General features: G+C 43.1%; 1 protein-coding gene across 1 annotated transcript in view; it reads left to right on the forward strand.

Moving 5' to 3' along the window:
- Positions 1 to 26,046, forward strand: part of SDE2 (SDE2 telomere maintenance homolog) — a 153,304-nt gene that overhangs the window by 19,608 nt on the left and 107,650 nt on the right. The window contains exons 2-3 of the mRNA XM_069236176.1: positions 8,013 to 8,130; positions 25,584 to 25,695. Coding sequence (XP_069092277.1) covers positions 8,013 to 8,130; positions 25,584 to 25,695 — 230 coding nt within the window. The remainder of the gene's footprint in view (positions 1 to 8,012; positions 8,131 to 25,583; positions 25,696 to 26,046) is intronic.

A 26,046-nucleotide genomic window follows, 5' to 3' on the forward strand; every position in this document is an offset into this window, starting at 1 on the left:
TTGTTAATAGCCCCCTTGGTCTTACTTGCGGGCAATAATGTCTAATTACCCTCCTTGAAATGCGCTCCGTTCTGTGGCTCGGTCTCATAACTGTGTGCATGGTAGCTAACAGCTGTGATTGCCTGTACTTGTGGAAATAATAGTTAAGGTGGTAAGGAGATATAATGACACTAGGGGTCACATCTTCGTCTGTGGGTTAGAGACGGTTGGTGTTCTTTAGCTATCATTGTTTTATGTGGAGATAAATATTTTTCAGTAAATTAAAGTCCATTTTGTTTTCTAAAGCAAACCACTGACTGACTGAAGGGGTAAATAGGTTTGATTGTGGTTTTCGTGTGTTCTGAATGTCTAACCTACATCCCTTCCTTGAGTAACCTTTCGACTGCTCTGCCAGGTTACCGTTGAGAAGCAATTTTATTTGCGGGAGAGGAGTCGTTTGTACTGTGCCACGAAACACCAGCTGTACACCACTCCAGTTGCTACAACTGGAGTCCAGTGACATCTGATTCCTTGGGATTCCAGAAACCAGGTCTCGCACATATACACATATATATTAGTGGCAGTCGCCAATAAATAGTGTATAGTTAGGTCAGCGTTTTCCATAGGAAATGGCTTTTTTGTTTTGCTTTTAACTTTGCCACGGTTTGACGAATCTTCACACAAATTTACAATAAAGTGCTCTTTTTTGCCTAGGTTATGTATGGAAAGTTTCGAGATGCACAGTTAAGGGGGGGTCCCAAGATGCAAAATCCCTGTGCATTTTCCATAGACTTTTGTCAGAAGCGTTTTCGCAAAAACTGCTGAATGGAATTAGATCACATTTGGCAAGAAGCTAGATTGTGGTTCTCAGTTCGGGCTTTTTGTGGTTTGGTGTAAATCCGTTAAGTATTTTTTTAGAAATATTTGTATATCTAGATGTTTGGGTTTGATGGAGTCGCTTGAGAGTCCAACACTTACACAAAAAAAATAGAGCATTCTGATTGTAGTAGTGTCCCCCTCCCTAAGCCCATTTTGGGCCCCAGGGACCCCATCCTCTGGTACCATGTATACTGGGGGGGTGGGGGGGTACGTCTGGCCCCCTTTTAGACCTGGCAGCTCTTGGTGTTGTTTCCTTAAACGTTTTGCTAGTGACCTCCTGTTTTTGGACCTGTGCTGTAATTTGTTTTGACTGGTTTTGATAGGCTGGGCACTTTACCACTGCTAACCAGTGCTAAAGTGCAAGTGCTCTCTGTCTAAATCGTCTTGGTGATTGGTCATCCAGTAACATATTTGATTTACTAGTAAGTCCCTAGTAAAGTGCACTAGAGGTGCCCAGGGCCTGTAAATCAAATGCTACTGGTGGACCTGAGCACTGATTGTGCCACCCACATGAAGTAGCCCTGTAAACATGTCTCAGACCTGCCACTGCGGGGGTGTGTGTGTGTGTGTGTGTGTGTGTGTGGTCGTCTTGCACTGCCTATTCGATCTGCTAAGTGTACCCACATGCCAGGCCTAAACATTTGCTTTTTCTACATGTAAGTTACAACTAAGGTACGCCCTAGTTAGCCCCATGGGCAGCGTGCAGCATATGTAAAAGGTAGGACATGTACTGGTGTGTTTTACATGTCCTGATTGTGAAATACTGCCAAATTCTTTTTTCACTATTGCAGGGTCTACCTCTCACACAGGTTAACATGGGGACTGCCTTTAAATATCTTTTTTTTTTTTGTTTTGCAATTCTTTATAGAGCATATAATCAAAACAGACAGTTGCATCCAGTATATCAGTTTAAAAGAGAAAGCTATCAAAGATGTATAATGGAAAATCGGTTTGCAGTAATACAGCGACACCCGTTGGGAATCTGCCTTGGGATCTGACTCTGAGAGGGTGGAGTGGGTGACAACCTAGACAGGGAGGATGTATAGGGAGTGAGGACTGGGGGCATGAAAACAGCCCCATGTGCAGTGAGAGGGAAGGGCGGGTGTCTTGTGCAAGTGTCCTATCCACAAAGGTATGGCGATGGTTCTCTCCAAATCTGCCAAGGCGCGGGGGAGTGCGCAGCGAGCCAAGGGGCGAGGGCAGAAAAGCTTGCCAGAATGAGGGTGAAACGTGCCTGCGGAATAATAGTAGGGCCCTGCATGATGCGATTGGGAAGGGGGGTGTGGGGCGGGCGAGGACCCGAGGGAAGTCTGGATACCTTGTAGGGTAATGATATAGAGGGACATGGAGAAAGGGGTAAGGCTGAAGGGAGTACGGGGGTAGGGATTGACAGGCGGGTAAGAGGCTGAGGGTGTGATGGTGGCCGGGGGATGGGGTGGAGGTGGCTGGGGGATGGGGTGGAGGTGGCTGGGGCAGACGTGGGGTGGGCAGATGTTGGCCGGGGTAATATAGATCAGGTGGTTGTTTACAGTCGTGGTCAGTCCCCTGACGACTGTAGGAAGGGGTCCCAGGTTTGTAGGAAGACATCCACTTTATTTTGTAAATTGTAAATGGTGCGTTCATAGGTCGCCGTTTGATACATTGCCCTGAGCCATTCATCGTGAGGGGAGTTGGGCAGCGCCAATTGAGAATGAGGCAGCGTTTGGCTGTGGCGAGTCCGGTGTGGAGGAGGTGGGCTTGCGGACGTGTCATTTCCGGGATGTTCACGACCTTTTGCAGGAAGATCAGGGAGCAAAGTGGGGTCTGGAGAGGAAGGGTCTCTTGGAGTGACCTTCCCACCCTCCCAGTAGGGCATCATAGGACAGTCACACTTGATATGTACCAAGTTGCAGTGAGTATTAGAACAACCCCAGCACTGGGCATGGGGGCAAAAGGCCCGCCACTCTCGGCTTAACAAGTGTCCAGTACCAATCCTGGAGTGTTTTAAACAGGCATAATTTCATTTGCGCTTCCCTTGCTCTACAATCATGGGCCTCTAGAACTCCTGCCCAGTCATCTGCATCAAATTCTGTTTGGCGGCGCGCTTGCCAGGAGGTATGGAGTATGTTCGAGAAGGGCAGGGAGAAGAGATGAAGATCAAGGAGTGCATGTAGGCCCGGCATCACACTGTGGGATCGGCCCCACTATCTAAGATAGGAGAGCAAGGGGGAGTATAGTAGGGACCATGGGCGAAGCCCCAAGCTTTGATTAAGACAGTGTTGCAGCTGTATGTGTTTCCAGACTTGGCACGGGGGAAGGGCGAACTCTTCTCTTAAGGTGGCAAAAGGTTTGAGGGTCCTGTTGGCAATGACCTGTCCGAAATGTGTGGTGCGACGTCGTGCCTCCAGTCCAGCATTTGACCCCCCGCCATACGGAGCCTGGGGTTGTCTCAGATCGATGCGTGTTCATGTAAGTGCGCCTCCACACCTAGCAAGCGATGAACGTGTTGCCCCGATTTCACTGTGGCTTGCCCCATCTGCAAAAGGTATCACCACTCTTTTCTGTCAAATGCTTTTTTCGCGTCCAGAGAAAGGGCGAGGGCTTAGATGTGTGAATCCCTGGTAGACCAGAGCATGGGCCAGGGTGCATAGATGATTCCTGGAAGAGCGGCCAGGCAGGACCCTCATTTGTGTGTGGTGGATGAGGGACAGGATTGCCTTCCGCAGCCGGGCTACCAATACTCCGTCCAGAATTTTTATATTGCCATTCAGGAGGGAAATGGGTCTGTAACTACTGCAAAATAAGGTGTCCCTGGCCTGTTTAAGGAGGACTGCTATGATTGCCCTGTTGGAGATGGGACCAAGGGTCCCAGCTGAGGTCGTGTCCCGGAAGGCCTCTTATAGTGAATCTACCACATCCGCACCTGTCCATTGTAGAATTCCGCGGTGAATCCGTCCTTGTCTGGTGCTTTGTGATATGGGAGCCTGGTTATGACCTGTGTGATTTCGTCCTTGCTAATCTCTCCCTGCAGCAAGTCTTTGCCCTCCTCTGTGAGTTTGGCCAGGTGGAGGGAGTTTTGTGGAATGGAATGGTGAGAGGACCCAGGTGAAGGGAAGAGGGGGGAGGAGTTAACACAAAGGTAGTGCCGGTGTAAAGTATAAACCCCGGTAGAAGTTGGGAACTTCTAACTGGGGGCCTAAACTTCTGTAGCCCACATGCTGGAGGCCCCTCGCATAAGGAGGAGGGGCGGAAGTGGAACCTGGCCTTTATGCATAGGGCCTATCTGGTCGTAGGGAGGGTGTTTATGAGGAAGTTTTGACGTCCGTTCATTCTACCTGCTCTTGGAGCCCAAATAACTGGACATTGTCCCTGAAGCTCTGGTCCTCGAGGTCATTAAGTTTATCCCAAAGGTATTGCAGCACTTGGTCCCTGTTGGGTGTTAAGTTGAGTTTGTCTTCCATGAGTGAGAGATGATGTTCCATACCAGTCACCTTATCCTGGAATCCAGCGATGTCCGTACAAATGGACCTGGATTCCGCTGCGAGGTCCAAGGTCTTGGTGTCCATACCCTCCAATCTCTTATCAACTGCTTTGATTTCTTGCACAATGTGTTCCATGGCGACATCCGTTTTGGGTTCCTGTGTGGCGTCCGGCAGGACGGAGACAGATGACATTGGGGTCGTTGATGTAGTCCGGTGATGAGTAAGGGCCTCCAAAAAGAGTAACTGGCGGGCTGGTTTGCTGGCAGACTTATCCCCAGGCATGGATATCCCAGAGCTATGTTACCTAGGAGGGAAGGGCGTCCCTCTGCGGGAGGAAGGGTGAGGATAGAAGTTTGGTTGCCGGTGGAGCAGCAGGCAGAGTAGCGAGACAGTCGCTTACTCTGGTGGTACAGTGCAGTACAAAATAGTAGGTGGTCTCAGATCCAGGGAAGATCCTGCAAGGGGTCGTGTCCAGGACTCAATCAGCACTCCAGTTCCTCTGGGCCTGTTCTGGAGCCTGTGAGGGTGAACTTGCAGAGGTTTGGCAGTCTGCCTCTGGGAGGTTGCTGCACAGTAGGCCCCCAGCTGGGAAGAAAGAAAGGAAAACTGGCCCTCGACGGTCCAGAGCGAGACCTCTCTTGCATGTGATACCCCGTCGGATGGTCTAGTTGTGGTTAGCGAATGGGGCAGGTTTGGGCACCCCCGGCGAGCCTTCGGGCTCAAGTGCTGCGGGTGGCATGCTGAGCCCTCTGCTCAACCCCCCTGCTGCGCCCAGGCAAAGGCAATGCGCTGTGTGGGAATGGCTGCCTTTGACATTAGACACAGGACCTGGCTGCAGGCCAGGCTTTGGAGTCGACCTCACACTACGCATGACCAAAGGCTGTGCACAGTGTGGGGTTGGCTACCTCTGGGTGGGTTAACTAAAGGACCTGGCCTTGTTGCCAACCACCTGCTGTTCATGGTTGAAGGTTGTGCAGGGCGAGGGGGTTTGAGTGTACATATGGTAATAAAATATTACTTTATGCTGAACATATTTCTAGAAATTAATTGGAAAAAAAACAAAGGTTAAGGTAACTAACGTTCTAGTTAGGTGTGAATAAAAGGATCTGCTTTTGTTTTAAAAATGTTAGAAATTCACTGTAAAACACAAAGGTTAAAGTGATGTTATAGTTAGGTTAAAATCTCAGACGGCATTAACGTTTTAAGCTAAACAAAAAAAAGATAATTATAACTTACACACTACTTATTACTTCACACATTACATCACTAATGGCATGTTCTGTGACATCATGTATGATATCATTCAAGCTTCTTTTGCGAGTATGGCATTAGAGAAAGTAAGTACAAAATAGACCATAACAACATGAAGTATCATTAATGCCATCATATATACACAACCATCACAGGTAAACCAAGCTTGTGTTACTGTCAGCATTGACCCTAATTCATACACTTCATGGATATCCAAGTTCATGTCGACTATCAACCACAGATAGAAGGGTAACTCCTGCTGCAGTGTTTAGTCTGTATACAACTGTTCAGAGAAGAACAAGTTACTCCAGATACTAGACTTCTGTTACATAACTAATGCTTGACTACAGACAACCTTTATCTGTATCAAAGCCCTCACAGTCACCAAACCTTCATTGAGATATGAAGTTGATATGACTAGAAAAGTGGGTAATGTAAATAGTGTTTACTCTATATCACAGTATTCTACTAAGAACAATGTACACTCAATGCAAAACTTGTTCAAAGAGAGACTGTTCACTCAAAATAATCTAGGTCTGGAGGTGCTAAAGATCATACTACCTTCAGCCTTTGTACTGTGGTAAAACCTTACAGATAGCCCGTCTTCTGAAGCAAATCAAGCACATGTACGTAGGTTAGTAACTGGTGCACAGTATCTGGTTATGTAGACATGAAGATTATGTCTAATAATTCAAGGCTTCTTACAATATTTAATATGTAGCAAGTAGAATCTTTGCCTTCTTGGAAACGTTTTCTGTAGAACAAATATCTTGTGTGGAACATACTAGACCCAAGTTGTTAACTGTCACCTGCACACAGTTACTTTTCAGTGCAAAGATTTATAACATGTTCTGTAGCTCTACACACCTATGATGCATTAGCAGCACATGTACACCCATTAGCTGGGGACAGGCTGTACACAATTAGGTAGAGAAGTAATGTAGCAGATTCTCTGCTACTGTGTAAACTATAAAACAAACTCACTCATTATAGAATGACGTTTGTGATGTCATCCGTGATGCCATAGAACATGTCATGAATGATTTACTATTTGAGGTCCTAAGTAGTGCATGGCGGGTGTGCAAGGTATAGTTAGCTCTGGTGAATTTCTGTGCTTTTTGAGTTAAAAATGTTAATGTCACTGAAATATTCACCTAACTATAATGTCACTTTAACCTTTGGTTTTTCAGTGAATATATAAATGTATCTATATTATCAGGGTGCACAGGCATACGGATAACATGACATGAGAATGACCATACCCAGGACAACTAGAATTATATACGATTTTGCAGATTTTTGCATCAGTGGATTTTTTTCTCATAATTCACAAAAATACATTTTGTTTCTAGCTCAAATGGATTAAAAGTTATGCAAAACGTGGCAACATGTGTTAACACACAGTAGAAGGCCCTTCCAGAGGTTAACTGGTTATCTTTCAGTTTGCCTATTTTTAGTTTTGGTTGTTAAACTGGTACCAATATGTAGACCTTTTTACAAAGACATTATTAAAATGTGTAAAAATGACAAGGTAATGAAGCAATACTATAAAAAAATATGATGCATAATGTGCCCTTTCTCGATACATAATTTTATCAAACCTGGCACATAATTTGGTGCTCCACTGCCACATAATTCCAGTGGCCCTTATCAATTAAGGACTTTCATATAACCATTAAATGAAAAACACCTGGTGTGCGAGTCAATTATGCATGTTGGAATCTCCACTAATCACTCCCAATCTCTATATACAGCATTTCCCTTGATTCCTCACAACCTCCTCATATTTTTTATCTTTTTTTTGTTTATTCATAAATCACATTTTCAAGTATTTGGCATCTGTCCCTGGCACAGATGCCAAATACTTTACCATTTTCCACTGAGAGATGTACATTAAACTCATACTTTTTTGAAGTCCGCTGAGTGCTGTTCATTTGTTAGTAGCTATGCTTCTCTAGAAACGTCTTTGTAAGCTTGTCACATGTTCAGGGTAACAGTCACATTTAGTCTTCAATAAACTTAACCTTCTGATTTGCATGGGTCTCAGGACTACATTTATTTGTCTAAAAATATGTATTAATTTGTCATGTTTTTCCTGCGATGACTCCTCCCCCACCCCACCCCTAATGTAGACAAAAAAGTTGTCAGTAGCCCTCTGTAATTTATTGCATCATAGGAGGGTCCCTCATGTGGTTATTGAAATTGTAATGGAGAGAATACGACTTAAACTTGGTATGTATGTATATATGTGCAGGTGTTCTAATGTAGGTTGTGGTGTTCTGGCAATCTGTGCCCCAGAATGGGTATGCCATGAAAAGATCCAGTGAACACCCTTAAAATAGGTCTTAGAAGAATGCATTGCTATTGTAAAATAGGGAGAAGATTTAAGCGTACTTAAATGTATGTTAACATATGGCTGATTTGCAATTTGCTGATGTTTAGGGTTACCTTCTGGAGGACTTGTACGTGAAATGCAATGGACGATTGGTTGGAGGTGATGAAGCCCTACAGAATGGACTGGTGTACAGTTTGGAGCCTAGACTTTGTGGTGGAAAGGGAGGTATGTATCTCTGTCTCACACTTCTCTGTGGTCTCTTGTGTAGAAACAACATATAGAATGTACTTACGTTGTATTTTTTAACATATTGAAAATTTCAGTTGTGTGCCACTTAAAGGTTTCCAAAATGTGTTTATGGGCAAAAGGTGAGGCATCTGAGGTAAAGTAGAAAAGGAAAGTATTCTTCCTTTCTTGAAATTGTCTTAATTCAGCAACATCTGATTGTTCTTGCATGATTATATTCTGTGTAATATGCCCACATGAGTTTTATTATGGTTCTAGCCTGCATCTATGGTACTGGTACACACATTGCTCAAGTCCAGAGGTACTTTGTTATTTGAAGTTAACACTAAGAAAGACGACCCAGCAAAAAAAAAGGCCAAGTGTGTCAAAGGGCTATTATAGCTGTTAGGCCATCTCCATATTGTTGAGTTGTGAGAGTATATTTTGGATGGCAGTTAAAGGAGAAAGATCACAGCTGGAGGTGGGATTGGGAACGTATGCTGAACATCTTCACCTGTGCATTGGGAGAATAGTAATAAATAAATTATCTAATTACAGTGTACTGTACAGGTAACAAGGATGGCAAGAAAGATCTAGCTGTGCAGAGGAGAGCATGAGTGACCTAACCAGCCAAAGAAATGTTTTGCCTAAGAACACCCTATGAGGCAATTACTGGTTTTGAAAAATAAAAATATTACTCCACTCCAATATAAATTTGTTTTTTGTTGTTATCCCTGTACCATGCCAGCGAAGGCTGAAGTCTCACTGGCCCACCAAACTTGTGAACCAATTTTACCTGTTCTAAGACTGACCCAGTACTGCTCCTCATTCACTAAAAAGGCTCCATCTTGATTTTTGTTTCTCTGCAGAAGGTTTGCTGTGGATTGAGATGCCAATCCCTGTTAATTGGTTGGAATACTTTTTTTATCTCTTCCAAAGTTATAAGATTTGGTCACCCTAAAACATTAGGTCATATCCATAAAAACATATTGGCAAGAGTATGCCAGCAGCAAAATTGTTCTTTACTCTTCAATCAATCTCACCAGGTCTATTGACCAATGTTGCAAAACAGAGACTGTGCCAGACGCTGTGTGCTGGCCCCTTAAAAACTGAAAAAGACTAAAACCTAAGAATTTGGCTCAGTGGTTCTTGGTGGAACACAGTGTGCAAAGAAATGCTTTTGGAGCTCTAGAAGTAATTTGGTGCTATCATTTCTCCACATGGTAACTTGTAAACTTACGTAAGAAGAAGAAAACGTACAAAAATATTTTTGACTGTAACTTATTATTGTTAGAAAGGAACCTACCATTGTTAAAAAGTTTAATCAAGCTAGAAAAGGTCTACAGAACTATTTTCTTAATAGGTTAGCAGGCCACTAGCCATCACCATGTTGTGAATTGGATAAACTCTCAAGCCTTATTAACAAGAATGTAAAGAGGCAGAAACCTTCCCCACCTGCTTTCCATATGAACAGACCCAACCTGCTCCAGCAGGGAAAGTTCTGGTTAACTGTTTACACTTCACTGAAATCACTCCTAATGTACTTATAATTACCTTGGTCAAAATAAGTGCATCTGCTCATTTTTCAGAACACAATCCTACACCCCTTCTGAAAGGTATTGCATCATCTCGACTCCAAACTGACATCGTCTGATTAATGCCTCTGTAACTAAAGGAACAATCCAGTATTGCCTAAAAATAAAACCATAGACGGTGCTACTAATAGCTTGATCCCAAGACTTCGATTCACCCTGCTATCATGACAGTACCATTCTGTGAAATCTTGTAAATCAGTGTTGAACCATTTGCAGTTCCAAATTTACTTTTAGTATGAGGAATGAAACTTAAACTGTCTTCATGTAGAAAAGTTGCCAATATTATCTTAGGATGAAATCTTTGTTTGTCAAGCTGTAGCACATATGCTCGCCTCCATCCAGTGGCCATTGAGAAAAGAACAACCCAATCAAGTGTCAACCGAAAACTGTACAGGATCCCAAATCCCAGAACCCTTCCCCACCCCGTTCTCTCCACAATATATCTGATATAACTGAAGCAGGAGGATGGGCCATATCATATCGCCCCCACCCCTAAGCATCTCCGAACCTTTTTTCACACTGTTGCACTGCCCATGAGCAATAGGGAGCATTCTGGTGTTGTAATTCTCAGGACTTTTTAGTAGTGGTGAGTACATGAGCTCCATATACCGAGGTGGTGATGTAAGTTTCTCAGTTTCTACTAAGATCCTATAGAGGCTATTCACAAAGTTAACTTAACCCACAAGTTAGTTACACTTCTAGGTTTACTCTTAGACGTTTGAGAAGGTTCACTAATTTTGGCTACTCACCATTTACAAGTGTAAAGTTCCTCAGAAGTATAGATGTACGTGCCTTCGTCCTCTGAAACGGGGTGGAGCCACATTTACGATTGCAAATTGTCATCCAAAAAACAGCAGTAGTAAGTCTAATACCACAAATGGCCAACTACTAATAATGTAGAATCCTCCTATAGAAAATAATGGAGGTAGAGTGTTAAAATAGAACCACGTGGGAAATGTTTTTAAATTAGGATCATTTATTTCGACTTGGCAAAAAATATATATAAATTAAATGTTTAAAAAAAAAAAAAAGTATATTCTTTAAACTTTTATTGTTTCCAACAAATTCACCACAATAGTACATTGTATCATTACACCACTGCATTGCTTTAAGTATGGTACTCCAATCCATCACAGCATTCCACGCCAAGATGCTTGGGGCCGCTTTGGTGCTCCAGTAGAAAGAGCTATGTCCTTCTTGGCCAAAACTGTGGCGATGCCCATTAGCGTGCATTTTCCTCAGGAGAATATATGTATACATTTTTTAACAAACGTTATGTAGTATTACAATATTTTAATAGCCTTTTTTTAAAATGATAAAATAAATTAACTTTTTTTTTTAAATATAACTTTCAATTACACATAACGTTTTGTAACTTTCTAATACATAAGCAAATACAAACATTTTACTCTAGGTTGGATTTTCTTTTTTAAATAAATCTTTTATAAATAATCTAATATGTCAGTTGATGTAATAATTTTACAAAAATATGTTAATAGATTACATTTCCTCCTGCCAACTTTTCAAATGTAGGCGGAGGGCTTCCCTACTGGGTCAGAGATCTCAGATGGTAAAGTATAGGGAAAAGTGTAGACGTTTATTAAATTTAAAAGATTAAAAATATTGTAATGTAAAATGTTATACATATTTGTAATTTTTGAACATGATAAAAAATTATTACATTAACTTCATGTAAACGTAAACCGTAATTATTTTGTATATATTTAAATTTGTCTGCAGTTTAAATTATAAACAAAATCTCAACTAAAGTAAGAAATATACTATGCTGTAAAAATATTAAAACTGATGCACAGAATTTAAAGTAATTTAATTATGTTGTAATGCGAATTGTTACATGTAAAAAAAGGTTATTAAAGTATGTTACATTTTTGTTTTGTTTTTAGATAAATGTAATAAGTCTTGGTATTTTTAACTAATTTACATAATTCAATGTAGCTTTACTTCCTGTAGGTTTTTATTTGAAGTCCCTACCTCCAGTATTTTCTATGGGAAGGTGTTACAGTACCAGTGGTTGGCCATGTGTGGTGCTGGACTTACTCAGGTTCATAACAAGACTACATTTGCTACTGTTTAGGGTCTTTTTTTTTTTATTTATTTTTTACTGCGGTAACTTTTTAGAAGTTTGTGAACAGGAATGAGCTTACTCTTGTGGGTGGGTGCACATCTCTCCCTAAACTCCTCCTTACACCTCCTGTAGCCCCACCACCATTTTGAACTAGGTATTCCCATTTTCCAGCTACTCCATCCCTTTTACATTTGCTACTAAGACGTATACTTATGTATGCAGAGACTCTGCAGTCTGGGTGATGATCTTAACACAGAAAAAGATAGGAAAGGCAGAGCCTCCGCACTTAAGTTTAGGAATAGCATTTCATAGTGTGTTAGTAATAATATATTATGATGTATTACAAAATACTGTTTGTTAATAGGCCCCATTGTCTCTGCAAACAGTATTTGAGCTCCATATCCAATAAACAAAAATGTGGAATCTAGGAATGTTGTTGTTCAACAGTCAATTGCATCAAGAATGGCTGTTAAAAAGTTGTGGCATCTAGGACGTTGTCAGAGAAGATGCTCAAGTATTCCTGGACTCCCGTATTCCCGCCATCATTTCTCTGATTTCAGCATGTCCCACTCACATAGCTTTCCCTATTTGTGGCACCATAGAGGATATTTTTTTACTGTGGCCCCTCTCCCTGTCTGTCTTTTATTTGTGGTGTGCATTCTAGACATGGTTTACTTTGGTTGCTTAAGGAAGACTTTAGGGTCAGTGTGGTGGCATTGATACCTTCTTGTACACTTTCTGTGGTAACTACACCTGTTCATATCTCTAGTGGCAGCATGTTCAAACGTAATTTTTGCGACTCCCATGCATCAGTTCATGTTTTGTTTCTATTGTATCCGCATGTGGAGGAATTTTGCACCTCACCACCTAACGGTGTGTCTCTTCGTAACAATCCACCCCAGATTGCCCGTCAGTTTCTCACATTTAGGTGATGATTCATCATTCCATATACCCAGGAATACCTTAGCGGAGTAGGCTGCTATATTGCATTTCTGAAGACACTTCAACACTCCCTCCAAAAAGCCCCGATGGTGTGCATTCAAAAATATCTCCTTGCCTCTCATCCTATTTGGAAACCAAGAATTTACTCCTGCAGTGTATGAATGCCACTTTCCAGACAACTAAGTTAACATCTCCAATAGTTCACATCTCCAATCTTCATTGTGAATATGCATTCTCCCTACCTATTATGCCATTCTCTCAACTCCTTGATGCTATGCAGGAATAGAGATTGGGTGTAATTGTATTTGATGAATGCAGCATAGAGAAGTGCACTTTGAAGTATAATTGAACTGCTCTCTAATTCTGACAACCTAAAGAAGATGGATGACGTGGCATGATAGGGAATCCCAATCACCTTTAGGAAAGCAATATGAAATTCCTGAAAGAAATGTGCCCTTGGGTTTCCTCAGGAAGAAAGATCAATTTACACATTGTCAGTTTCACTTACAGTTGATTTTTCTTTCCCACTCTGGGAGTGTACCTTCCATAACGCTCCCCTTGACGTACCATTTGTGTCTGTTGTGCCTTCAAAAACCTCGAGAGCTAACTTTTGTTTTTAGATGTCTTTATTGGCATTTTTGTATTACATAACTGCATTTTATAATGGTATAAATAATGATGCAACAGATTCAAATTTCCCATCATGCAAAAATATTGACAATAGCAGTGGGCGTACAAGAATGGTTGATCAGCTGATCAGGTTCATGAACTCCTGTTGCTTGCATATGAACTAGGATAGCAGAAACATAACTTCACAGGCATATCCCCAGGATACGCAACACTTGAAAACAACAGTTATGAACTGTTATATAAACTTGCTGGGGTCTGAGATCAGTAATCGCACAAGATAGGTCTTTTCTAGCATGGGAAGCAATTTGAAAGGGTGACAATAGTATCATAAGTTATTATGATGACGTGGGAGGGGAATCAGTGGCCTTGACATGCACCCTGGGGGCAACATTTAACAAGGTAAACTGGTACGGCCTGTACACATTGTGCCAAGAGATGAGGAGTCAAATCAAGACAAGGAATAGGAATGAAGGAACAGGGCAACTTGGAGCCTTCTGCCAGTGTAGACTAGGAAGCTGTGGTAGTAACTGTAGTAGGGGGACAGCAAGAGCATTTATGAGGACATGGTATAATTTCTTGTGGACTTCTTGAGATCCACCCAGATCTTGTCCCAGTCCCTGGCCATTGGGTGGTTTCTGAGCCCTCTGTCTTCTACTCTGTGCAGAACCTTGCTCTCAGCCAGCCCCATTTCTGAACAGTCTTCCACCTGGCTATAATGAGGGATGGTAGTGAGAACTTCCACAACATTGTGACCGGTCTTCTGTCTGCCATAACTCCCAAACCTGGAAATCTCACTGCCACTTTCCAATATTTTTCTCTCTTAACTAGGCCCAGAACACACATCTCCCAGGTGCTGGGGGTGTATAAGCCTGTACATTTTGCTAGTGATTCTATGACTCTTAACCAAACAGGCAGTCCCATAACATGTTGTGTTAATCTGCATTAGAGGCTGCAGAACGTGGGCAGGAGGCACTGGCATTGGGGGAAATTTTATGTAGCTTTGCTTGGAAAAGGTGTACTCTGTGTAAGATTTTTTTAAATGTTATCAGTTTGAACTTAAGGTTTTGATAGTCTTCTTGGTTGTTTATTGTTCAGGTTCACTAGTCTACTCTTTATTATGGATCGCCCTTCCAATATGTGCTTCTCAAGGTTCCCACATATATTGCAATAATGTGAATGTGGGGCTATAAAGAACTTTATAAAACTAACTGATGTTCCCTTTCCCTGAGCCAATCATATATAATGTGTATGTAAGCGTGAGTGTCGCCCACTCAGTGGCCGTTATTCCTCACTTGGATCTAAGGATGTGAAGAAATTGACCATGTATGAGAAATTGACCATTTGTGTATTTTAAATTGCTCACTAAGCAGGTGAAAATGCATCATCTGTCCCTATTGGAATAAATCTCCTACAGTTTTGATTCCAAATCTTTGCCATTGTGTAGGGCCTTCCTCTTAAGCATGCCTTTATGTTTAGGAAGGCAGAGTATCACAACATGCTTAGTAATTTCTACGCTGCAAGGAAGGCAGCATTATTCCACTGACACCAGTCTAAGAGAGTTATGACTAGGGTTAATACTGAAGCATTAGTTTGTAAACTGCTTTTTGATTCAGGGGTCGGGGGCTGGTGGGTGATATGCTGTGTCCTCCAGCAAGAGCCCTGGCAGCCGCCAGAACAGCCATTGCATTTCAGCTGCTGAGTAATAACTCTTGATGTTGAGACTAGTCGGGGAGAGACTGCAGTGGCAAATACACCAAAGGAGGTCACTTAAAAGTGTGTCCAACTTGTGAAAACGTACAGTTAAGAAAAGTCAGTATGTTCACAGTATGGTATAATAGATGAAACAATATTACAATTTTTGAAATGGCGTTGCACCCCAGTATTGAGAGGCAGTGTCCGCCAGGACTCTCAGTAGAACAATAAGGGAGCTCATTGTTCTAGTGAGGTTGCCTTATAGTAAATCGATACAGAGCTATCTAAATGCAAGGCTTTCCCATCTAACCAGCCTTTTCCCAGATTCTTGATGCAATATACATTCTGGTACAGTGGGAACAAATAAGACTTGGTCCAATTAAGAAAGAGGCCAGAGGCTGCCTCAAGAACCTAGATAATACTGAGTGGCTGTATCCAATATCATTATGACAGAGCTTGACATTGTCTGTGTAAAGTGATGTGCGATTGTTTGAGAGCGAATTTGGAGCTGGAGTGAAACACATCAGCCGTGCATGATAGGTTCTGCTATTGTTTCCTTTACTATCAGAGTAAGTTAAGGGGTGTTTTGGATACAAAGGGCAATTTAATTATCATCTGACAATAAGTTGTTCCTTGGAATGAGGTCAACCCCAAGGGTAACAGCAACCATAACCATTCAGCAACTGAATGTCTTACCAACAGTTTGCAGTGCAAAGTAGGGCTAAATACCAAGGCCTCGTTCTGCCCTGTATATTACTCCCACAGTCATTCCCATCTTAAAGCATAAGCCTTGTAAAGGAAAATGTGATTGGATGCTTTTGCTCTCTGCTTGCGTGTTCTTCGACAGACTAGCCAACTTGGATAGTGAGGAGGCAACCTGCTAGCACTTGTGCCCCCTTGAATTGGCCTTAAGAGTAGGCCCCCCTCGTAGACCCAGGTCCTTTACTGTACTTCTTAGAGCCTTCTGATGTATTCCAGTGTTTAGATTCCCCTTTTTACATCTTTTCCTGCTCCATTTTGAATCTTGGTCTCTTCTGTCAGATTTTGGTCTGCCAACCTTGTTCTCTCACCTTGCTGCTTCCGCCAAGCTTTCCTGCTCTCCCTGCTGGTCTTTTCCATTCTTGGTGAACCAATTCACTATCCGCTGCCCCCCACGCTCCACCTACTCTCCAGTGCCCTACTCAGTGAAGGCCGTTGAGCGCAGCTGGGCGCGCCTAAGGCGAGCCCATCTGTGCCTGGACCTCGCACAGCAACAGGAACCCTGGTCTAAATGCCACCTGCAGCTAACTCTGCCAATGAGCTCGACCTGATCAAACCTGGATGCTGCCACAAATGCGGATGGCCAATCCACAACTTAGTCCATGGTGGGCCCCATTGCCTGCTCATATTGCCACGTCACATGCCTGCAACTGCTCCCATTACCCACACACACCGCACCCCTCACCAAGTCAGAACTCAAGACCCGCACAGCACCCACTCTGCACAAATTTGTTCCATTGGCATGCATGCTCAACACACGCTCACTCAGCAAGCACTCCACCAACATTTGTGACCTCATCGGTTCCAATGCACCAGACCTCTTCTTCCTTACAGCAATCTGGCTCAACTCCACATCGGCGCCAGACAGTGCTGCTGCCATTGCTAATGGATACAAAATCTTGAACCACAACTGACCCCATAAACCAGAAAGAGGACTCTCCATCATCCAGAGACACCATCGGGTGTACCTCTTACACTGACCCAGAAGCCACTTTTATGGAACACGTACTTCAAGCTTCAGACACTATCAAAGACACCCTTGCATACTGTCCCCCAGCATTTCACACCCACTTCAGCAACCTCCTCACCAATCTCACTGCAGCCCTCGTCGTGGATACCAAAGAATTCCTACTCCTAAGCGATCTCAACTTTCATCTCAACAACCGCGCCCCCGATACCCCAGCTCCACAGACTTGCTTGAATGTCTACAGAACATCTGCCTCACATAACTTGCAGAAGGCCCTACGCACATCGCCGGAGACATCCTGGACCCCTTCTCCTCCAGCGACAAAGTTAAAGACAGCCACATCACTCCCCTCACATGGGTGGACCACTGGATCATTCAGTTCCACATAACAGGGCCACCAACCACCCCTACAGAGTCTAGCAACACCCCAAGTCGCTTCTGGAAGAATGTTACAGAAAAGTAATGGCACATTTCTCTCCAACTACACTACCCAGACCCCACCAACAACTGGATCACCACCTATGCCAATACCCTGGCACCCTTGAAACCCCAAGCCAAAACAAATCCAACAAACAAGTTAGCTGGTACAACTCTGACCTCCGAAAGTCCATGAGAGTTTGTAAACAACTCAGAAGAAAATGGAGAACCACCAAAGGAACCAAGGCAAGAAACACCTATAAGGCTGCTCTTAGGCACGATCACCATCAAGTCAAACAGACTAAGGATAAGGGCATGACCCGGAGAATCAATTCTAGCCCCAACAACTGCAAGAATCTTTTCACCATTGTCTAGAAATTCACCAACCCAAAGCTGCAACCAATACCATCACCCCTACACAAGAACTCTGCAATGACCTCTGACTTCTTCCATGAAAACATCTCCAAGAGCTAGGGCAACTTCGAACCCCATCCACCCCCCCCATCGACCTTCCAAGCCTGCTAACCTTATCAACCAAAGGCTACCAACTAACCGCATGGAATCCTCTATCCATCGAGTATACTGCAGCAGTAATAGACAGTCCACTCGGGGGCGCCCACAGACCCCTGTCCCCATCATATCTACAACATGGAAAGAGCAACGATTGGCGCTGCTTTCACCTCCATCAACATCTACCTCAAGGCAGTCACCTTCCCAGATAGCTGAACACGCGCTGAAGTCGCTGCCCTCCTCAAAAAACCCTCCGCCAAGCCTGAAGTACTCAGCAACTACCGACCCCTTGCTCCTATTCCTAGCCAAAGTCATTGAGAAGACCATCAACTGACAACTCTCTGACCACTTAGAATGCCAGAAACCCTTGGACGATTAGCATTCAAGATTCTGAAACAATCACAGCACCAAAGCAACTATCATTACTGCCACAGAGGCCATTTACACCATCCTTAACAGTGGACAGAGTGCCCCCCCCCCCCTTATCCTCCTTGACCTCACCACCACCTTTAACACAGTTTCCCACCACACACATCACCAAACTACACACAGCCTGAATACAAGGACCAGCACTCAAATGGATAGCTTTCTTCCTCTGCGGAACAACATAGCAAATCAAGCTTTCACCGTCCACATCAGAACCCTTGAATCTCATCTGCAGAGTCCCACAGGGATAGTCAGTCCCACAGTTTTTAACATCTACATGATTCTTCTGGCTAACATCATCAGATCTCACAAAATCAACATCTCCTATGATGAAGACACCCAGTTCATTTTTTCCCCTCTCAGACGACACTGCCACCATCAAGACAAACTTAAAACAGTGTATGATCAGCATGGTCAGTTGGATGAAAGAAAGCAGCCTGAAGCTCAACACTGACAAAACTGGAGTGCTGATCTCTGGGAGTAAGAGCTCGCCTTAGGACTCCACCTGGTGGCCCACCAAACTCAGAGCCATACCCATCCCAACCATGTTAGCAACCTAGGCCTCATCTGGGGCACCAACCTCACCATGAAGTCCCAGGTCAACCCTGTCACTTCTGCATGCTTCCACATCCTCTGGATGCTGCATAAAATCTTCAAGTAGCTCCCTCTGGACGCCAGACATACCATTAAGCTGGCCCTAGTCATGAGCAGATTGGACTACAGAAATGCACTCTCCGCCAGCATCCCAACCCATCTTCTTCAGACTACAAACCATCAGATGACGACACCAGACTCGCCTTCAACCTCCTGCGTCGATCCCACACCACGCCACTCTTCAGAAAGCTCTACTGGCTCCCCTTCCAAAAGCGCTGCCAGTTCAAACTTCTCACACAATCATTCAAGTCTCTACTCCAGAAAGGACCCACATTCTTCAATCACCGGCTTCACTTCCACCAACCCAGACAACTTTCCTCAGCATCACTCTCACTTGCGTATACACACCCCACATCCACAGAAGCAGAACATGAGATCGATAATTCTCCTACCAAGCTGTCAAATCCTGGAACAAATGCCCCCAATACATCAGTCCCCCCTCCTCACTTCTTGAATTCTGCAAGAAGCTGAAGACCTGGATTTTCAATTGGTCTTCTTGCGACACCATTGAGACTGCCTGTACTCAGGCCCAGCCTCACCATACTCCTACTCTCACCAACTCCTCACGGGTAACCAGCAGCGATCTACAAATCCTGCTTACATTACATAATACTAAAACAAAGTTCCTTCTCATGTTCGGACCACAAGTGGTTTTCCCTGGGGTTCAGCAACCAACTGTTCAGGAACTCATCAAGACTTTCTATAAGTGGATACTGGTTAAAGGCTCCCTCTTTGCACTTTCATCTGATATTTCCTTGCTGCTGTAGGCCTGTGCGTCATGATGACGTTTCATTGGTACTTCATGCTCCTCTTTTCATCAAGGAGCTCCACAGGGGCATCTATTTTGTTTTTATTTTCCTTTGAGACAGGGCCATTTAGATTGAGGAACTCATCCCTTAAATAGGACTAGTACTCCCTCCAGGGCGAGGTTTATAAATGGTGCAGTTTATCTGGAAGACAAGTTAGTGATTTATGCTGAGCAGGTGTCGCTCATAACACCATGATCCCCGTATTGGTTCACACTGCTGCTCCTGATACTTTACCAGGTACATATCTGACCTGTTAAGTTGTAGCTCTATATTGGTCTTTCCATGATTTATTTTTTCTGCCTGTTCCTTGAGGTGGGTTCCCTTTACTACCTGTGCACTGTCCCTTGACTGTGGTCTGAATTGTGCTTCAAATTATCCCCGACTTAACCTGCTGGACTCCTGTTTTGTCATGTTCTGATGGGTTTCTGCTGTCTGCCTCTGTTTTTGTGAGGACTTATTCTCCCTCCGATTCCCACAGTTAGAAGTTCTGGTCCATTCTGCTTTTTCACATGTGTGGCTAGATGGGCTTGGCATTGTGTTTTGCCTGGCCTCTTTTGATGCTGAGCTGCCGGGCCAAGTGATTACCCTGTGCCTTGCTGCACACTCTGCTTCATCTTTTGCACCCTTAATTACCAGGAATGTTCTTTTGTGCAAGCTTTGTAGAAAGCTGACTGGACTTGCCCATTAGTAAAGTTATTGATCCTAGTAACTTTTACAGATAGTCCTTACTTTCTTTTCCTAATGACTTGCCTGCCTATCTTACTTTTCTTTAGATAGCATCTGGGCATGCTTCAGGTCACTGTGACGGATGACGATCATGGTTCTAAAGACTAAGCCTGAACTGTCATGTTAGTAATGCTTGTAATGCGCACTTTTCACTGCATGGGGTATCTTGGTGCAAAGAAAGGCATTGCCTCGACGCCAAGAGAAAGGAGCAGACGTTTGAACAATCAGAATCCCTTCCAGGGCAGGTGAGCTGGTGGAGCTAGTTTTGAATATAATGTACTCAATTCAGTTGTTTGCATTATATGAAATATTAGAGCATTTAAGGGTGGATCAGTATTTCAGGGCCACTCTGCAACCACGTTTGTGTTCTGCCCTGTTTCTGTTAGCAAGAGCAAATCACGAGTCTTGGAAACAATTAGATCTCAACCGTCCAGGGTGTGTTTCGCTAGAGAGCCTGTATTGATGAGGCAATCTTTCAAAGAGATAATGGCTGTGAGGTAGTGGGGGTGATGGAGTTGGAGGTAGGGAGGTGGCCTGCACCTGAGGCTCAGAAGGGGAAGGGAGGGACTGGGCATGTGAAGTGGCAGTGCAGGCTAGTGAAAGTGCCTTCATCAAAGCTGGGAGCAGGCTTGCAAACATGCAGGTGAGATGAGGCCCAGGTTAAATTTGTGCAGGCTGGGGGTAGAGTAGCTCAACTTTAACTCTGACTGGGGCGGAGGAGATCCAGGGGTTTGGGCGCTGGTTGTAATCTGGGTGTGCATGAGCGCAGATGGGCTATCTTTTGGCAGGTCAGTGGCACACCCACTGTGCGCATCTGCTGCACGTCCTCGTTGCACCTCCCTTTTTAAATACCCAGACGAAGTGGAGGCGCTTCATTCGGCAGGGGGTGGGGGTGTTTCAGGCATCTGGAGCTTGTTTGCTGTTAGCATAAGGCAGTTAGACTCTGATTGGAAATTGGTCCTCGGTGTGGCCATCAGTGCGTGTAACCCTGCTTCCGTTATTTATCTCATTTTGTATCAACTAGAACTATGACCTAGATATCTGCAAACCCAGAGTGGCATATAGACAGGAAATCCTGTCAGTTGGATGACAGTGAGCTAGTCTCTTACTTGGTGGTGAATGATTGTCTTTCTGTCAGTGTTATCAGGTATGTGCCGCACATATATACAGTTCTATCAGGAAGCTTTTGAAAACGGAGTTCGTTTCTAGGCCATTTATATATGCATGCATTGACTTGTGTCTTCTGTCTCTATTTGCCTTAAGTCTCATCATCCTTTTTCCATAGTAGAACACACTATCCTCATCAGGTATCTTTACTTTAAAGCTACCACTTGGGTTTCTCTGAAACTTCACATGACATTACTTAGTTGGTTCTGACATTTGAGTTGTTGCTAGCATTGATTGGAAAGTTAGTCAGATTATGATAAGTTTGATGTTTTCCTCTTCAGTGGTGACCACCTTTTTATTTTTTATTTTTAGATATTGGTTTTTCAATAAGAGGGTGCAAACAATCATCAACATGGTCTTGTCAGCGATGTCAAGCAGATAACATATAGCGATAACAGTACATTAGGTGGTGATCATAAGATAAGACATGTCAACATATATACGCTAGTACAATCCAAACCTATGCTCTGTTGCACCTGGAGTTCTAAGAAATAAGCAATCATCACCTTTCGTTAATAATTTGTCATTGCCACATCTTTAGAGGGTATAAACATCGTGATAACCTGCAGCAACCATTGTGGAGGAGAGGGAGATTCAACTGAAGGGGAAAAAAAAAAAACGTTGTTAGTGTCTGGTGTGGTTAGAGATGATGGGAGTACCACATGTTCACAAGGGAATCTGGACTGCGGGAGCAACACATAGGGGGCAGGAAGGTAGTGATGGTCTCTGCAATGCGCTGGGCTTGTAGTATCATTGTTTTGGGGTTATGGGGCGAATCACGTCTCAGGTTAAGGTTCATAAGGAAGAGGCCTTTGATAGGGTGATGGCAGTGTTCAGAGGGAGGGTAGCGTTGCAGTTACTGGTGATATGTTATGGGCTTCTGTCTCAGCAGTCGATTTATGAAGCTTGTATATCTGCTAATTTGAGCAGGTAGGTGTCCCATAATGTGGCCACTCCAGCCCTGCGATCTATGGTTGCACGCTAGTGCATTAGTCTCCGCTGTGGCCCACTGCAAGGTTGTATGTAACCAATTGTCAATATTAGGGGGCTGAGCTGCCTTCCACGACATGGCGATAAGCCTTTTAAACATTATTAACGCTAAGTCTGTGAATTTTAGATAATGTTTAGTCTTCTTAGTTCTTTTTGTGATCATTAAGAGGCAGAGGAGTGAGTCTGTTGTGAGCGGTGTATCTATGATTTTTGACACATGTAGTAGGACCCGGGACCACAAAGCTTGTAATGTAGGACACTCCCATGCATCATCATGCCCACATCTCGGGCGAAAGGATGACGTTCTCGGGAATATTCTGTGCAGGCGATGTGGTGTTAGGTATGTTTGGTGTAAATAGTTGAATTGTGTATACTTGAATCTACTATTGCGTGAAACATACTTCACCCGCTCCAGTGCCATTTCCCATTGCTTGCTACTTAAGTTCATACCTAAGCAATCTTCCCATTGGGCCTTACTTTGCAGGTGATAGACAGTTTGAGGTTCTCGCAGTGCCTTGTGGTTTTGTCCCTGAGACAACATACAATGTAATTGACTGTGGGTTGGGGGGTTCAGCATGTCCCTTCTGCCATATTTTGCCTATCACTGCACTCACTGCATTGTAGGCAAGGAATTGTCCCGGGCCCAGGCCATACGTTTCCATAAGGTCTTCAAGGGGTAACAGCAAGCCATCACTATACAGATCTCCTGAACATCGTAGCACGCTATCTTTCCAGGGGCCAAATTTGTACAGTTGCTTGAGGCTTCCCAATCAAGGTATTTCCCACAATGTGATTTGCTCGGAGTACAGCATCAGTGCCTTCGATGTTTGGATATAACGCTTCCACACTAACCGTACTGCCCACATAAGCATGCCGGGGGCAGAGCGTTGCGACCCAGTGTCTAGTAACCATTCACGCACCCCTCCCTTGCCCAGTGTGGCCCGTACTATGTCCCCTTCCGTTGTCTGATCTACGGCTATACAAGGCAAGGGCCATTGTAGCTGGCTGTTGCAAAGCAGCGTTCCATGTCTGGGATGGCCATTCCTTCCTCTCCCATTGGGTTCTGGAGCATGTTGCGGGAAACTCTCTTTTGTCCCTACCCCCATATAAGTGCCGTTAGTGGGCCTCTTAAGGTTCCAAAAAATATTTCACAGGGATTATCGGTAGTGCCACGAAAAAATATAAAAGTCTGGGCAGCACCAGCATCTTAGCTTTAGAGGTGACATTTCTTTGGACTGTGAATACTTTGGAAGTAATTCATGACTGTAGGGCTCTGTATGAGCATTCAAGTGAAGGGAGCTGTTTAACCTGTAGTGTGTTGTCATCAAATTGATGCCTCTCCACATCATTACTATCCTGGCTTGCCATTGTTGGTTTCATTGGGCAGTTGTCTAATAGCAGAAATGTGACTGGAAATATTAGACAGGCTTTATTTTTGTTATTTTATTGGATCAAACGTGAGACACATTTTTCAGAACATTACAGAATTCGGCATCACTGTTTAAGATAGAGAAAAGTATGATTTTAATTAGGAGTGATACTGTGCATTATTTATTGCCATTGCCTCTTTTCCTTCAGTCATGCACTATTTTACAGAGCATGTTTCCACTATGAATGCCACGTGTGCTGATGCTCCAGAGAATTTTGTGCTGTGTTCATGATTTTCTTTATCTGAAGAAAAAATGTTTGTGTACAAACATGCTCAAATCAATTGGCAGTGTAGATCACACTTGAAAGCAACGTCAAGTGCATAATTTTGTTTAACGGCAAATGTGAGCATTTTTTATCACAGTGGCTCTTAACCTTTTGACCTGCGTCCACCCACTGAATCACAACTGGAATCCCCAGCCATGTAAACAATTTGTACCTAAACAGTCTTTCACAAAAAAATAAACGTACAAGTGCACAGTGTACGAACTCAACACATCTATGTTCCTCTGCAGCTGCATGTTTAAACCTGAGTGAATAAACACTGGTATAAGACTCAGGCCATATTTACAAATCATCAGCTAATCATACAAAGTTGGAGCTCTCAGCAGAAATAGCTAGACAGAAGTAGTAACTGGATTGACTCTGGCCTCAGACAAACGCAGGATAGCAATCAAGCTTAGCATGGTAAAATGAAGACCATGCTGTGTCTTTGTGGTAAAAAGTGACAAAAGTGGTTGCATGAGAGCTAGAAGTACATGCTGTCTAATGCACGGTGCCTCTGAAAGAATGTCGGCTCTACTGAAAAGAACAAACATCTCCCCTCTTCCAATACAATATATGTATGTGCTTGGAATCTGTACCTACCTGTCCATAAAACACAGTGGAAGGTAGAACATGCAGTCTGGAAGGGCCTTTCCTGCAATCTGTATACATACATAGATCGCTGAGTGGCTAGAAGTGTGTGCAGATGGGTATGATATTTATTTTTTTTGTTTTTGTTTTTTTAGTAAATCATACCCAATTCAGAAGGGTTCTAGTCAGAAACCGATCGGCTGTTCAGATCGGAATGTGAAATATGACGGCATGCATTAACACTTTCTCTGACCTGAACTAGTAATCATCTCACTAAGAATGTTTTTAAAATGTTTGACTATTTTAAAAAGCGCATCTTTGTGTATTTTATTTTAATAATATATATATATATATATATATATATATATATATATATATATATATATATATATATATATATATAAATAATACATTAGGGAGTTAATACAGTAGACTTTAATGAGGTATTATTGTTACTTGATGAAACTATTATACTTGTAAGAGAAACAACCTTTCTACAGTTAGTGAGCTCAAAAAGTGCATGATTGTTGACAGAAAATAACGGTTAGAGGTCATGTGTGTCTTTGGACCCCCTGAATAGGAGCCATGGACCGGTAGAGGTCCACGAACCACAGGGGAAGAAACACTGCGTTATCAAAATCTAAGATCAGCAGAACTGGATTTAGTGACTGCATGTCATGATTTTTCGGATATGTGTAGTTCATTGGCCTGGTTTGTAAGATCTAACATTAGGCTGGCAGAGCTTGTAAACAAATCAGCAATGAATATAACTGTAACAACTTTTTTCATTATTTTTGAAGGGTTTGGATCTATGCTGCGAGCTCTTGGTGCTCAAATTGAAAAGACAACAAACAGAGAGGCTTGTCGAGATTTAAGTGGAAGACGACTTCGTGATGTTAATCATGAAAATGCGTAAGATGTTAATGACATTATTTTTACATTGTTTATAATTATAAAATAGTTTACTTTTGGGAACAGCAAACCACTTTTAGTACAGAGTAAAAGAAATTAAAAAAAAAATAAAATTGCTGGTCTTGAATTTAAGCTGCTTGCTTTTAGGATGAGCCACATTTACAACATTACTAGATTTATGTCTTTTGATTTTCCTTAAAATGTATGATAGAAATTTACCACAGGGAAACAGAATTAATGTTAGCAACCATTATTTTTTAAAGTATAGCGGGAGAAGAAAAATATGGGAGTGGCTACATTTTCCAGTTGGAAAGTTCTAGCGTAATACACCTCTTTCATGATTTTATTATA

The sequence above is a fragment of the Pleurodeles waltl genome, chromosome 5 (genome assembly GCF_031143425.1).
Source record: "Pleurodeles waltl isolate 20211129_DDA chromosome 5, aPleWal1.hap1.20221129, whole genome shotgun sequence".
Lineage (NCBI taxonomy): Eukaryota > Metazoa > Chordata > Amphibia > Caudata > Salamandridae > Pleurodeles > Pleurodeles waltl.